Consider the following 15,762-nt stretch of genomic DNA (forward strand, 5'->3'; position numbering starts at 1 on the left):
TTGTGGACAATCAAATCAATAATACAACCTTTCTCCAACCAATGCACTGGCTTCTACCGATATCCTCGGTGACCAAGAGTCCCTGAGCAATAAGGAAACTACTGAGTTTGACAGGATTTTATTATAGATTAACAGACACTGACTGTAAAATAACATCTACTACACCTAGAAGTATTATGATCAATTTTGTTTTGCCTCTGAGTGATACAAAGATTTTTTTTTCTGAATGCAGACATTATATCAAACAGATGGAGACAGTTACTGCTGGTCTATAAATAATCTTGCTACAGTTAACTTTCACACCGAGACATCAAACAATAACAGCATGGAAATCCTACTAAAACAAGAAGTTTTGTTGATGTATCATGATGCAATTGATTTGATATTATCTCTAGTCATTGTCATGATTAGTTTCTCTAGTAGAGGGTAAATAAATATTTGATCTCTACGAGGTCTCGGTCCTCTACAATTACTTGACTACATGATTTCTAACTTTTTATCACCTTGATATACAACAGGTAAAAATATTTCTCACGACAGGTAAAAATCTGGCTTGGGTTGAGTTGACATCAAGTTTATGATTTCATCTACACAGATGTTACAATGAAAGTCTATAAAAGGATATGTACAGTAAAAGACGTTTAAAGTCAACCAAATCTTCCAAGTTTTTTTCTTATACTTGATCACATGTAAAAAATGAATACCATTTGTAGTTTCTCATACTGATGTAAAATATACTCTAAAAACATGAGGCTTATGATGAAATGACAAATTGTGACCAAAAATCAAATTTACATGAAAATGAAAATACTCTTCTGACTGTTTCACTGCGGAAGTTCCTCCAAGTGTTAATCGCTGAGAAAGTACATCAAACGTACAGCATGGAGTTTATTCCTCAGAATGTCACGGAAGAAACACATACACATTGAGAGCACTTGTTTGTTTACTGTTACACCCAAGCCTTCATCCTCCACATGATTCTACATGTTCTCTTTCATTCGTGTTTTCAACCAACATGTCCGTTTGTCAGAGTCCGTCGGTAATACGGAAATGAGGGGAGATGTTTCTTCATTTGTCCAGAAAAGTAGGTCTCCACGTCCCTCATACAATCCAATATCTCACTTCCCTCCTGTAAAAAATTCATAAGTAGAATACATGTATTACATGTAAATTACTAAACTATACAATCTTTAAGAAAACATTATACGAACAACTTTATGTATACATGATATATGTAAAACAAGAGATGTTTGTAAAACACTTATGTCCCCCTCCTTTTGAAACATCTGTTAAGAAAATGAATGGAAACTGCAAATAATTAAAAATTTTCAAAGTCTATAGGGCATAACTTTGTATAAAATTGTTCAATCATACCCAATATCAAACTTGACCTAGATATTATCATGATTCTGTATACCAAATTTCATTTCAATCCTCTGAGAAGAAAATGAATGGAAACTGCAAATACTTGGAATTTTTCTACATCCAAGGGGCATAACTCTGTCTTAAATTGCTTGTTCGTACCCAATATCAAACTTGGCCTAGATATTATCATGATAAATTTTCTACGTCCAAGGGGCATAAATGTCGAAAATTGCTCGATCAAACCCAATATCGAATTTGACCTAGATATTATCATGATAAACCTGTGTACCAAATTTCATTTCAATATCTTCATCCTCTGCAAAAAAAAATGGACGGAAATTGTTCAAAGACTGCCCGACCGACAGCGGCAAAGCAATATGCCCTCCCTTCTTTGAAGGGGGGATAAAAATAGTCTCAAATAAATTCTTAACCATGTTAACAGCGAACAAAGGGAGGGTGTGAGATGGAGGTAAACAACTTAATCTCAACCAATATAGGACCATTATCCTGTTTTACACCTGTTGTTCAGATATGACTTGTTATGTGTCTGAAACAGATTCACACCTGACAGGTATTGTATACAGGTAGACTCGCCCTGTTGTATGTCTAACTCACCTTGTTGTGTGTCTGAGACAGATGCACACCTGACAGGTATTGTATACAGGTAGACTCGCCCTGTTGTATGTCTAACTCACCTTGTTGTGTGTCTGAGACAGATGCACACCTGACAGGTATTGTATACAGGTAGACTCACCCTGTTGTATGTCTAACTCACCTTGTTGTGTGTCTGAGACAGATAACACCTGACAGGTATTGTATACAGGTAGACTCACCCTGTTGTATGTCTAACTCACCTTGTTGTGTGTCTGAGACAGATTAACACCTGACAGGTATTGTATACAGGTAGACTCGCCCTGTTGTATGTCTAACTCACCTTGTTGTAGGTCTGAGACAGATTCACACCTGACAGGTATTGTATACAGGTAGACTCACCCTGTTGTATGTCTAACTCACCTTGCTGTAGGTCTGAGACAGATTCACACCTGACAGGTATTGTATACAGGTAGACTCACCCTGTTGTATGTCTAACTCACCTTGTTGTGTGTCCGAGACAGATAACACCTGACAGGTATTGTATACAGGTAGACTCACCCTGTTGTATGTCTAACTCACCTTGTTGTGTGTCCGAGACAGATAACACCTGACAGGTATTGTATACAGGTAGACTCACCCTGTTGTATGTCTAACTCACCTTGTTGTAGGTCTCGGCATTGTTGAAGACCAGCTTCACGTCCTCCACGACCTCCATGGGAGACCCGTACACCAGGCACTGGAGCCGGTCCTTGATGATCTGGAAGTCCATCGGGTGCTTTATGATCTGGTAGTAGTCTGGGACCTACGATAGAGGGCCAATCATACATAAAACTATACCAACATTGTAACATAATGTTAAAGATTGAATGATCTGGTAGCACTGCAGAACCTATGATAGAGAGCCAATCCTATAAAACCAGGAAACTGGTATTAATTTGGAACCTGACACACATAGGTTATAACAAAGACATTACTTCGGCACATGTCTATGTAACATTTATATATCAAAGATTTATGTATAGCATTCAAAGCTTAAAGTGACGTACAAAAACCCACAAAAAATTACTCATATATTTATGACCATATGTATTACAAGCTTATCAAAACAGAAAACAATATGCTCCTAAATGTAAATTTTAAGTTTTTGCTTTGTGCAAAACAATCTATTTGGAATTGAGAACAAATCTCGCATACCTCCTTTTTATTGACAGGATTTAAGAATGGCCAGCAAGCTTTGTGTTTCATTGTGTTTGCTACGATCTGTTCACATATCTACATAATAAAATTAATCAGCATAAGAAAAAGAAAAAAAATTCCATGATTAATTAACTTAATGTTAAAACATTTGTGTTGAATTAATTATCTTCTTTGACTTCAATGCACAAACATAATGTTAATGAAATTTTAAAACTTCAGACATGCCTGTGTCCTATAACATTGTAAGTTACAAGACACAGCTATGATGACAATACACTGATTAGACATACGTACAGACAGGTCGGATGGTGCCCTTCGTGAGGCCCCGCCCCTGGATGTGGACACTTCCTCCTCCCCCTCACTCTCCTCTGTCCCTCGTCTCCTCCCTCGGTCCCTCGTGCGACTGGTTCCAGCCGGTCGGCCCTGTCTAGCTGTGGTGTCACAAGATCGTCGCTGAGACTTCCTAGGAGGAGAGGACACTTCCTCCTCCGAGGCAGACCCTTCCTCTGTCGCCTCTCCGTCAGTGTCTTCGTCCATCTCGGTCGTACTCCCGTCTGACTCCTCGTAATGCTGACGTCGGGGCGCGGCTGTAACGAGTCCAGTGAAACATGTACAACAAAAACAACGTTCATTCTTTATTCCTCCTAATTCAATTAATCTGGGAAACCTCAGAGATATAATTGTCATATATGGCTTAAATCAACATTGATAGAAGTCCTTAAACTTGATCATGGAAACTTGCACAATCGTCCACTTTTCTGTCTTTGATAAATGATTTTAAAACAGATAATAGAGTATTAATAATCAATATATCTCTACAGGTTTCAATTCACCAACACACTGAAGCATGCAGAATTTAATGTAAAATTGATGAAAAATAACGTAAAATTCTATTCCATTTGCATCTATACTTCTCTGATTATTACCAGATGGTTCACTCACCCCTCTTGCTCTTTCTGGCCTCTTTTCTAACAGTTTTTGATCTCGTCGACCTTTTGACCCCTGTCTTACATTCATTACATTCCCAGAGACCTCTGCAAACAGAAACAGACATAATTTAAATAGTTGTACATGATATACAATGAAATACATGTAACTGTACATATATGTGTTGTACTGCCCTTGTATGGAACAATGATCTATTAAGTATCATATATATAGTGGCACTAATGAAAACCTGTCAGAATCTTGTTTTTAATATGTCAGATCTGAATTTCCAAAATATACATAAAACTGAAGCCAGACTTCCCTTTCATCGTATCAACCAATTTTATGTTTTAATTACATTCAAACGTCAACAGACTAGTCTGATTGGACTGCCTCTGACCCGACATTACCTGGGAGGTCGCCGTAGCGGTGGTTCGTGGCACTCCAGGTGGTAGGCGGCAGGACACTTAGCACATAGAATCAGGTTCTCGTCGTGCCCACACTGTACACACTTCTCCTCGTGTTCTACTTCACTCTCATCCTACAACAAGCCAACCACTACAATATTACAACCTTGTCCCCAATACACACCAGGAATTATGATCAAAGACATTTCTTATTGTTACAACAGATTTCCCTCATAATTATTTCATGTTCTCATTTCTTCCAAATTTTGTAAACTCACACTGGCTTCATCGTTTGAGTCTGATACATTGTAATTCTTTGGTATATCTCGGGCTCTTCTTCTTGTATGATTTGGCTGAAAGCAATAAAAAAAATCTTGAAAATAAAATGTACACAAACATTTCTGGAAACATTAAAAATTAAATTGAAAATTTTGTTAACCGACACTTAAAGACTCTCTAGTGCCTGAATCAATACCATATAAAACCAATAATATATTAACACAATTTGATGAACTTCAATGTAAAATCAATATACTGGTAGTTTTAATTAAAATCAACAGATTCAGGTACATCTTCCCTAACACAAATTTGTCTGTGAAATCAGCATCAAACAACTTACATCACAAGCTGGGCAGAGCCAGTCCCCTTTAGGTATCTGGAACATTGCCGGCCGTAAACAGTGCATGTGAAATGCCTGATTACATTCATCACATAGAAGCAGGGCAGAGTCATCCCCCTTCTTCCGACAAATCTTGCATTTCTGAAGGAAAGAAAATTTTGTTCTGTACAAATTGAACAGAAAAGTACAATGTTCAAATTAGTGCCCTGTACATTAGCAGTTTTTTTCAACAAATATAGCTCATCGTTTTATCAATGCTTTCAGACTTTAAGAACTTCATTCAAAGCCTTGAGATTTCTTACATTCTCATCCTGTATTATAAACAGAGACAGAGAGGAAGCATTAGGAGACTTACAGCGTTCTCTGCCGACTTCTCCCACTTGATGCTGGCGTCCATGATCCCGAGCAGGACGTGAAGCCTGGACAGGGTGCTGGCATTCTCCACCGCCTCCCTCCACTTAGATATCCCCTGACAGACACTGATCTCCTCCTCTACTCAAATCAAATACAATAATATAAATGTGTTGCTTCACTTTGATATCATAAAACACAATAATATACTCCAATGATATATATCTCTATCTAAACCTTGCTATTCATGAATTCACATACATACTTGTCACTGAAGGCAGAGAAAGGGCCGATTATTTTCTCGTATTAATTTTTATTCCTTCTTAATTGTAGCTTTCTGCAAATAACCCCTCTTAAACTCTGTAACAGGTGCCCTGTCTGGCAGTGTAACATCCTACCTTTCTCCTCAGCATCACTGTCATCCTCTGACTTCACCAAGATCTTCTTCTTGCTGACAGCCATAATGCCCTGACGGAACTTCTCCAGTACGTTCTCCTGAACTTCCAATAAACACTCAACCTGAACAACAACCAGTAAAGTGTGTAAAAATGATCATAAATATCCTTGCACATCGTGGATAGGCAAGTGAACATGGTCATTTTAATAGACTCCGGACCCACATAAAAATCATTGTTAGCAGGAGGCATAAACAGTCAATAAAGACAGATACACACTGAAGGAAGAACTCCATCAAGATATTAGTCCTTCTTATAGAAATCCTGATTAAATCCACATCAGTCTGTATTTCATGGAGTTGCCCCATGACTTACCAAGCTCTGTAGGTCAGTGGATGTCTCCAGCTTCTTCTCCCACACAGGGAAGTCCTCCACCCCTCCAAGTCCCCCATTCCTAAGCTTCAGCTCTGTGTCCAGCAGTTCCTACAAAAACACCAACCAAATTAACACATCTACTGCTAGTTTAAAACATATGAGAGCTACAGAGTCCATCATGTGATCAGATACATTTATTGCCATTCCTTACAACACAATAATCTTGTCATTGTATTGTAATTGTCTTTCATACTTGTTACCATACATAAATAACACATTCAAAGTTCAGCAATATCATAATAATATATAAGAACATTCTTAGTCAAGTTTTAAATTTGCTTTAACCATATCCAAGCAAGAGCTTGAGAAATGGCAGAAAATAAGCTGCAAAAAAGGCACAAATATGATTACTAATAAATAAAGCTTATTTAAAATATTTACTTCAAGCAATACACGAGAATCTGATTTAAAAAGTTTCCTTTTTAAATTGCATTTGAATGTGACGAAGTTTTAAAAACTCTTCTGACTTTTATGTTGACTTTCTGAATTTCAATGGTAGAAAAAAAGAAAGAGAAAAAAATTTCAATTTCTACACAAAATATTGTAAAGGCATACATGAAAATATTAAGTTTTGGCAATAAAAATCAAATACATTTTTGCCATTATTCAGGTACTATACATAAATTGTACATGCAAGGACAATTAAATGAGAACCTTAAATTAATATACGGTATGTATGTACATATGAATGTATAGGTGTATTACTCTGGTTAATTTTCACATTTCAACATCTTGAAAAATAATATTAGAGTTTTATTTTGATGAGTTATGAGACTCACAGATCAGTATGCATCATTAGAGTGATTCACATATACTAGCAATCAATGTTTTATGTGCCAAAAGGAATTGAAAAACATTGATAAAGTGAAAGTACAATAAATCAAGCTTGTTTTTTTTTTTTTTACTGCAATGACAGAAATAAGCCAGAAGTTGGCCAGATTGTTGGATTCTGTGCAATAAACAAGAATGAAATGATGATGAAGCTCATGAAGTCGTACCTTTTTAAAGTGAGGCTCAATTTCATCAATTTCAGAAGTCTAACAAAGACACAAGGTTAGACTATGGCAACAATTGAAGACGACAATACACATACATCATTTAAAAAAAAAAATCTGTCTGCAAGAATACTTGTATATACAGAGTTAACCATCAAAGAGAAATGTGTTATGACACTTACCTTTTTATAGGCATCCAACAAGCCTTTCTCTCCATCACAATCCCTGAGTTCCAAGTTAGTTCTACAAAACAATGTGTAACAGTGACAATTCTTAAGATTTTAAAGAAACCAGTAGGTTCCTGCATGCTTTATCACTGGGGGGGTGTTGCTGGGGGGGGGGGGGGGGGGGGGGGTGGTGGTGGTGGGGGGTGGGGTGGTGGTGGTGGTTGTCTTGTCTTAAACGTCACAGTTTGCATAAGTTTACAAACGACAAAGAAAGGTGTGGTCCAATTCAATGTCTCACCTGTTGGCACGTATCACAGCTTTGTGGACGATATCATATCTTTTCTTTAGCTCGGCTTTGAGGTGATTTTCCCGGATTCCCTGGGGATGCAGGCTATTTATAAGATCATCAAGTTCCTTGACTGAGTCGTAAGTAAACCACAGGTTCTGTCCAGTTTTAGGAGCCCTAAAAATATCACAAAACGTAAAGGTGTAAAATTCGATGTGGGAGTATGAACATCAATTATATGTATCTGGAAAGACTCTTCTCTCTTACAGAATAACTTGCAAAATATTATTCAAATACCGGTATCATCATAAAACCTTGGAATAATTTTATTTACAAATATCAAAGAGAAAATATCCACATTATGGTTCTCTCCATAAATAATTCAAAGTATTGAGAACTTTCATCATTCAAATTGAAGTTCATTACTCCCATGTAATGAAGTTCCATAAGTAATACAAACAAGATAGCCCAATGTGCTTGCGAGATTAAACAAGATGATTGTAATAAACATTACGTTTTTTCTCGAGCGGTGCGCGTCTCTGAGGTTTCGTCCTCCATTACATCCATGTCTTCGTCGGAATCATTAGAGTCCTGCGACTTGGTAACATTGTACTCCATATAGTCAGTCACCCATCCTAAAGAGACACAACGGTTGGAAATCAATTTGAACTCATTTACAAGTTTGTGATTAAAAACGAAAGAAAATATGTAATAAGCAATATTTCACATCTCATGATCTGCATTCTAGGAAAAGGTAAACAAAACTTACTGATATGCAGTTTATAGCAAATGCCTACCCCTCCTCCCTTATTCAATACTACCAATATTTGACAAAGCCAACCTTTCTCAATGAAGAGCTGTTACCTTTATTCATTACTACCAATATTTGACAAAGCTGACCTTTCTCAATGTAGAGTCCTGGGGTTGTCTGGGAGAATACCCAGTACCTGCTGTGGTTTCTGTCACTGCCGATCGGGGTCTGTCGCAACACAGCCTTAGCTAGAGCAATCCCTTCCTGTAAACACAAATTAATACATGAGGTTACTAAATCATACATAAGTACTCATTTATGTATATGTACATTTATTTAAAACAAGAGATGTTTGTGAAACATTTATGCCCCCCTCCGATGAACATAAACTGCAAATAACTGGTATTTTTCTAAGTTCAAGGGCTATAACTCTGTCAAAAATTGCTCTATCATACCCAAAATCAATCTTGACCTAGATATTATTTAGATAAATCCGTATATCAAATTTCATATCCATATGTGCACCCTCTGCGAAGAAAATGAGCAGAAACTGCAAATAACTGGAATTTTTTTATGTCCAAGAGGCATAACTCTGTCGAAAATTGCTCGATCGTACCCAATATCAAACTTGACCTAGATATTATCATGATAAACCTGTATACCAAATTTCATTTCCATATGTTTATCCTCTCGTCAGAAAATGAGCAAAAACTGCATATAACTGGAATTTTTCTAAGTCCATGGGCTACAACTCTGTCGAAAATTGCTCGATGGTACCTAATATCGAACTTGACCTAGACATTATCATGATAAACCTGTATACCAAATTTCATTTCCATATGTTTATCCCCTCGTCAGAAAATGAGCAAAAACTGCAAAAAACTGGAATTTTTCTAAGTCCATGGGCTACAACTCTGTCGAAAATTGCTCGATGGTACCTAATATCGAACTTGACCTAGATATTATCATGATAAACCTGTATACCAAATTTCATTTCAATATGTTCATCCTCTGCGAAGAAAATGAGCGGAAACTGCAAAAAACTAGAATTTTTCTAAGTCCAAGGGCCATAACTCTGTTGAAAATTGCTCGATGGTACCCAATATCAAACTTGACCTTGATATTATCATGATAAACCTATACACCAAATTTCATTTCAATATGTTCATCCTCTGCGAAGAAAATGGACGGAAACTGTTGGTGGACCGACCGACCGACAGACAGCAGCAAAGCAATATGCCCTCCCTTCTTCGAAGGGGGGCATAAAAATACACTAAATGAAATTAACAAGAGAAAAAAATATTACATGTGCATAATTTACATTTCCCATTATATTCTCAGCTTTTAATGCTGGGAAATGAAAATTGAACAGTCACAAGGCTCAAAAAAAGAGATCAAGGACACATGCACAAAATTTAATGCAAATGAGAGGAAGAAAAAATACAAATCATTTCCGACTAACTACATGTAAATTGTATTATGTCTTACACTTACTGAAAATTTTCTCTCAAATCTTTCCTTTTCTGCTTCTTTCTTATAGATCTCAGCTTCTTGTTGTCTCCTTCAAAATAAAATTCCCAAAAATAAAATCATTTTCCTGCATTGAAGCTATAAAAAATTGTTTTTGGCCTGTATTGCTGTGGAATCTACCCTTTGTGGGGGCAATTTTTGTGGTTCAGTTTGTAACAGGTAGGTAGGGACATAGTATTTAAATAGATCAATCAAATTTTATAATTTGTTGAGCCTTTAAATTTGTTTGGGTGAGGGGTGCCTGCAATATCCACTAAAATTGAGCCATGTATAAATACTAAAGACTCCACATTACATGATCCGCTCCTCTTCTTCCTTCTTCTTCCTCTCCGCCATCGCCTGGGCCGTGGTGATCCTGCGACGTTTGACGACGGACGCCAGGTCCTCCCCTTCCTCTGCTGAATCGGTAGCCATGGGGGTGGGGGTTCCCGGCTTAGAACAGTCACTGTCAGCTGACTGCTTTCCATAGAAATGTGTGATCAAAATATCCTCTGTAAGATTACATTAACACATTATACTGTTACTGATGTACAAGAAGACCATTAGTTCTAACCAACAAGTTTTCCCCTATTTAGTATTTAGAGAATACGGCTTTATTTGACAACCCCCTATGTACTTACTCTGAGCGTCCTCTGCCTTTCCTTTCTCCTCCCCTTCCCCATTCATCAGTTCCTTCCTTTTCTCTTTTACTTTCTTAAGTTCGTCGTTCTTGGACTTCATTTCCTTTAACTTTGTTTTCCTTGAAAAAAAAATAAATTATTATCACACCTTCATAAACTCAAACTCAGAATTGAGTATACACATTTTAAGAACCTTGAATCTTTTCCTTTATCGATACCTACCAGAGTTGAGTGGCCTCCTGCTGCTTTTCCTCCATGTAATCCTGGACAGAGTATGTTCCCATAATCCTCAAACAAAGTCCCTTCAGAATCTGAACTTTTTCTTTTGGGTCAAGAGAAAAGAACTCTTGTGTTTCCAACTGCTGTATAATCTCATCAGGCTGTTAATAAATATTCACAGAAAATGTATGCACAATAAATGACCATCATTGATATATCCACGACATGTAATACACAAACTGTATTCATATTTGATCTAATTGATATCTTGTTATTGGTAACATACTCCTATAGATGGCAGGGCTGGACTTGTTACCATGGCTACACTCACCACTTCCTCGTCCAGGTCAGTCTCCGCGCTAAGGTTACTCGTACTCTGGTCCTCCACATCCTGTCTCCTCAGACAGAGGCGGACTAACTCCGAGGCCGTGTACGGATTGACCGCAATGTCACACAAAGACACCCGCATCTCCTCGTAATCCTAGGATTAACAATCATCAGTCCAGTCAAGTTTGCATATTGTACATTATTATGATACATGTAGGTAAATGCTGTGAAAAGTTCGATCTAGCCATTTTTGGAGAAAAATTTGAAAGAATAGATGGCACATGTACTATCAAAACTACAGGACAGACAGGAGTAATTTGTCCTGATTTGACCCGTGACAGAGAGACAAACCTCTGAAATTTGGTCCTGGAGGAGAGTCTGTAGAAGGACGACCAGCACCCGACTGATGTACAGGAACCCCTCCTTACCGCTGCACAGCGCCTTCATCAGCCCATCTAACAAAGAAATGCACGACATGTAAATTAAACTACAATTCAATTTCAATTTCTTTATTAACCAATTAAGGGCCCTCAAGGGGCAACTTGAAGACTGTACATACAACATCCAATGTACATAAAACATTCAATAAACATATACAAGAGGGAAAGAGCTGGATGATTGAAAGAGCTAGGACAGACATGAACAATTAAATAGTATATATATATACATATATGTATAATTATGTATGTTTCCATACATTCAATACAGTGTCTTCTATATATTTATGTTAAACACCATACATAAATATGTCAAAATACAAATGCACATACAAATTTGAAATAGTTTATCATATGACTGAAAAAATAAAAACCAATATTTGAATAGGAAATACAAATTATGGCAATGCCTTTTGTAAAAATTTACCAACAGAGTTTAATATATCTAATTCTTCACAGTTTAGAATCCAAAATAATTTTTGTTTATCTTGTATGTAGAATAATATAAATGTCAATTGTTTACATGTACAGGGCTATATATATAGGAGAGAATATAAACTCAGATCAAACCTGTGTAGATTGGATAGTCGTCCTTTGGCATGAGCAGTCCAGAGTAACAGCTGACAAATTCCGTTACCATGGCAATGTCCCCAAACAATTCGTTTGGAAGCCCCTCTGGAGTAGGTACCAGTTTTGGTACTGGCAAAGACTTCAGGTCAGACAACTCTTGGTCCTCAAATTTCTGTTTTCAGAAAAATCAACATGTTTAATTTAAACTGCCATTCATACAGACATCTAAAAAAAATCTTCACAAAGAAGACATTGCAAGAGATAGATTAAATGCATGTTCTTGTGAGTAGGTATCAACACACATGAAAAAACAATACAGATATAATTTATCAGAGTATCTAAATCTTATTAAAGCATGCAATGAGCAGCTCCATGAATTAGTATATCATCCTGTCATTATGTCTGTGTGTGTTACAGTACCTGTCTAAGTTTGATTTGTTTTTCTTTCAGTTCCTGCTTCTGTTTGTCCTTCTTCTCTTTGATGTACTTCGCCTTTTCTTCTTCAGACATATTTGCACTGTCAAACAAAGGATTTCAATTACAGAACTTAACATATAACATTTGTTATGCCCAAATAATATCCATGCTTATTTCTATGACTGAATCTACAGAATCTTATAACTGGATAAAAAAGATAAAAGTTGGTGATAACAGTTTATTTATCCCTCTTTTTAGTCAATAAATAAATGTTAATCAAAATATGACATAAAATGTATTTTGATTAAAAATGCTATGGTTGAAATCTGAAATTTAAAATACTAGTACTTCTAATATTGAAGTGAGTTGAAAGTATTGACCACTGTTTCTTTAAGTACAGCATTTTAACCTACACTGGTATTTCTCTAATCCTTGGATGTCTTTAATTCTTTTTTTATAAGCCTACCGGTAAATGAGTTTAAAAGAGTATGATTTAACTGTTCATCATAGAAATAAAAGAACTTTAATAATTACATTTTATTTTTCTCTTGCATGAACTCAAATCTTTTGTTGACAATGTCCTTGACCTCTACAGGAAGTTTCTTCATCTGCGTCAAGGTCAAGAGCTTAGCTGCTTTTATGGCCAAAGTCTTGAGTTTGGTTTCTTCCTTCTGCTTAAAAGCACGAACCATTTTGGACACAATAGCTGGAGTTCTGGCCCTTGGAGATTTGATTGGTCGGTCCGGCGTTTTGTTCCCCTTCTCGGGGGTTCTTAGAGAACCTGATTTCTTCTTATCTGGAGTTTTCATTCCCTTTTTCTTGGACAAGTCAAACAAGGTCATTTGCTTCATACTCTGTTTGGCATAGAAGAAACAAAGAATCTTATTTCTTTAATTGCTTACTAAAATATCAAACTTTAGAGAAATATAAGGAATTTAATCCTTATTAAATCTAAAGACCATACTGTATCCTGGCAAATTTTTGCCCCCGTTTTATTCCCCCCCCCCCTTTCCATTTTCCCACAATGTCGGCACGAGAATTAAAGACTAGGTGAATTCCAAAGTCTTCAATTATCTCTCTTAAAAACACAACTACCTTATGCCTGGGCGAATACAAGAAAATTGTTCGCAAGTGAAGAAGGGCGAAAATAAACTTGTATACAGTATTTTCATACAAATAGGAAATATAAATTTCACCATTAATTCATGCTGTTTCAGGAATATAAATTTTCTTCAATAAAAGTTTTCTTTTGACAAATAAAATATTATGAACCTTTTTCGAGGGGGACTTTTTGAGCTTTGCTAGGGGTTCATCTTCACTGTCAGACAAGTTCTTCTTCTCAATTTTCTTTTTCTTTTCTTTTTTAGCCGACTTCTCTTTCTTTTCCTATAAAACAAATTGTGTAATGACAAAACAAAGTATACAAAAATGCCTATCACAAAGCCAATCCTCACAAAAAAACCAAGAAATGCAACGGCACTTAACACAAATCCAATAGCCTACAGTGCATGAACAAACACTTTCAATTGGCTGCATATAACTTTGTCTTTATTCTCATTTAAAAATAAAAAGATAACCAATTTACATTGGAATAACTTTTACAATGTTCTGGGAGTTATCTTGTTTTTTTCTTTTTCTGCAAGCTTACTTTCTTGACCTTTGGTACTCTCTGTTTCTTTTTCTCCTTTTTTTCTGTGACTTTTTTGGCAGGACTGGATTTGTTGAGAGCTGCCAGTGGTTTATCCTCGTCACTCTCCGAGTCGGAGCATGTGATCACCTCTACCTCACCGTCCGCAGGCTTTGTGGGGGTCTTCTGGACCTTCTTCTTGAGCGGGGACAAAGTCAGCTGCTTTTTGTTGTCCTTGCCCTTCTCCCCCGTCTTCTCTTTCTTCAGCTTCTTCGCTGATGAGGACTCGTTCTTGGACTTGGATTTTCTCTTTTTAGCCCTCTCTTCTTCTGCTTTTTTAGCCACTTCTGTTACCTGTTGATGATTCAGAAATACAGTTATCCAGAAATCAGGTCTGCCTCAATGCAGTTGACATCACTCGACGACTTAGTTTTTAATAAAACACAATGAATTTCAAAATAAACTCTTCTTATCAAGTCAGAAATCTTTTGAACTGTAAGGCCTCATACAAAGTTACTGATACTTTAAAAGTACTATGAAAGCTATTTCCAGATTGTGACAGCCAATGATTGAGAAAGAAAAAGAGAAAGACCAACCTTGACAGGTGATAGGAAGAAATCATTGATCTTGTTGGGTAGACTGAATTCCTTCACTTTGTCTTCATCAACAACCCAGGGACTGTTTGGGTTTTGACCAGATCTTACAGAATATGCTCGGATGAACAATCGGATGAGTTCTTTTGATGGAGGTTTATCAACCCGCCTGTAGTAGTTAAAAAAAACTATCATACTACTCTATATGAACATAATAAACAAGAAAGTCTATGGTTATAAAAAAATGAGTATCAGATCATTAAGACATCATATAAACTTGTGAACCAAAATTTCCACTCAACAATCAAAAACATTTTCTTTAAAATAACTAACTATCACAAGTACCATACATACTGCAGATCTGTGGCTGGGACAGCATTTATGATCTTGTCCTCTCCTTCCAGACGGAAGCTGTATTTGTAAGGCAGTAACTAGAGAAAGAAAGAAATTATGTTATCTAAACACCGAATCTTATTTTTTCAAACTAAAATTTGCGGGAGATATTCATTCCAGTAGATAAGAGCAATTTTCATTTGTGTGAATAACAGCCAATTCCAAAATTAAATTTTATAGTGGGGGACAGCTAAAACATTAATTCATGATTTGCAAATAATTGGTCCCGACTTTTGCCATAAATCTATACTCTAATATTAACATTTTTGTTAAACTCTGTACAACTTCCTCAATGCTATTAAAATGTGTGTTGGTCTATATACTAAGTTGATAGCATTGATTGGCATACCTTGGGTGGGGTCCATTTTTTGGGAGAGTTTCCCTCTTCAGCTTTGTTCTCTTTATCACTGGAAGGTGAACTACAGTTACTGGTCGGGTTCACCTGTAACACAGAAAAATGTAAAACATGTCAAACAAAATTACTGGTCTTTCTATCCCCACTGTAAACCATCATTTATAAACATAGTTGCTTACCACAAA

The 15,762-nt window shown here is 36.5% G+C and overlaps 1 protein-coding gene across 5 annotated transcripts in view; it reads right to left on the reverse strand.

Moving 5' to 3' along the window:
* Nucleotides 1-102: 102 nt before the first annotated feature.
* Nucleotides 103-15,762, reverse strand: part of LOC105331842 (tyrosine-protein kinase BAZ1B) — a 17,227-nt gene continuing 1,567 nt past the window's right edge. Inside the window, exons 5-34 of one of the 5 annotated variants that reach the window (XM_034453784.2) lie at nt 15,572-15,664; nt 15,184-15,260; nt 14,833-14,998; nt 14,258-14,590; nt 13,882-13,995; nt 13,144-13,463; nt 12,613-12,709; nt 12,193-12,364; nt 11,537-11,640; nt 11,145-11,339; nt 10,862-11,019; nt 10,640-10,758; nt 10,315-10,510; nt 9,984-10,050; nt 8,639-8,753; nt 8,253-8,373; nt 7,751-7,915; nt 7,468-7,528; nt 7,289-7,327; nt 6,231-6,338; nt 5,859-5,979; nt 5,465-5,601; nt 5,110-5,250; nt 4,769-4,843; nt 4,494-4,624; nt 4,099-4,190; nt 3,451-3,743; nt 3,154-3,231; nt 2,618-2,761; nt 103-1,129 (exon numbers count right to left, since the gene is read on the reverse strand). In XM_034453784.2, coding sequence (XP_034309675.2) covers nt 1,007-1,129; nt 2,618-2,761; nt 3,154-3,231; nt 3,451-3,743; nt 4,099-4,190; nt 4,494-4,624; nt 4,769-4,843; nt 5,110-5,250; nt 5,465-5,601; nt 5,859-5,979; nt 6,231-6,338; nt 7,289-7,327; nt 7,468-7,528; nt 7,751-7,915; nt 8,253-8,373; nt 8,639-8,753; nt 9,984-10,050; nt 10,315-10,510; nt 10,640-10,758; nt 10,862-11,019; nt 11,145-11,339; nt 11,537-11,640; nt 12,193-12,364; nt 12,613-12,709; nt 13,144-13,463; nt 13,882-13,995; nt 14,258-14,590; nt 14,833-14,998; nt 15,184-15,260; nt 15,572-15,664 — 4,155 coding nt within the window. In that variant the 3' untranslated portion in view covers nt 103-1,006. Of the gene's footprint in view, nt 1,130-2,617; nt 2,762-3,153; nt 3,232-3,450; nt 3,744-4,098; nt 4,191-4,493; nt 4,625-4,768; nt 4,844-5,109; nt 5,251-5,464; nt 5,602-5,858; nt 5,980-6,230; nt 6,339-7,288; nt 7,328-7,467; nt 7,529-7,750; nt 7,916-8,252; nt 8,374-8,638; nt 8,754-9,983; nt 10,051-10,314; nt 10,511-10,639; nt 10,759-10,861; nt 11,020-11,144; nt 11,340-11,536; nt 11,641-12,192; nt 12,365-12,612; nt 12,710-13,143; nt 13,464-13,881; nt 13,996-14,257; nt 14,591-14,832; nt 14,999-15,174; nt 15,261-15,571; nt 15,665-15,762 lie in introns of all 5 variants that reach the window. The other 4 variants (XM_011434203.4, XM_034453779.2, XM_066086352.1 and 1 more) reach the window with 4 other exon arrangements.

Source organism: Magallana gigas, chromosome 5, assembly GCF_963853765.1.
Source record: "Magallana gigas chromosome 5, xbMagGiga1.1, whole genome shotgun sequence".
NCBI lineage: Eukaryota > Metazoa > Mollusca > Bivalvia > Ostreida > Ostreidae > Magallana > Magallana gigas.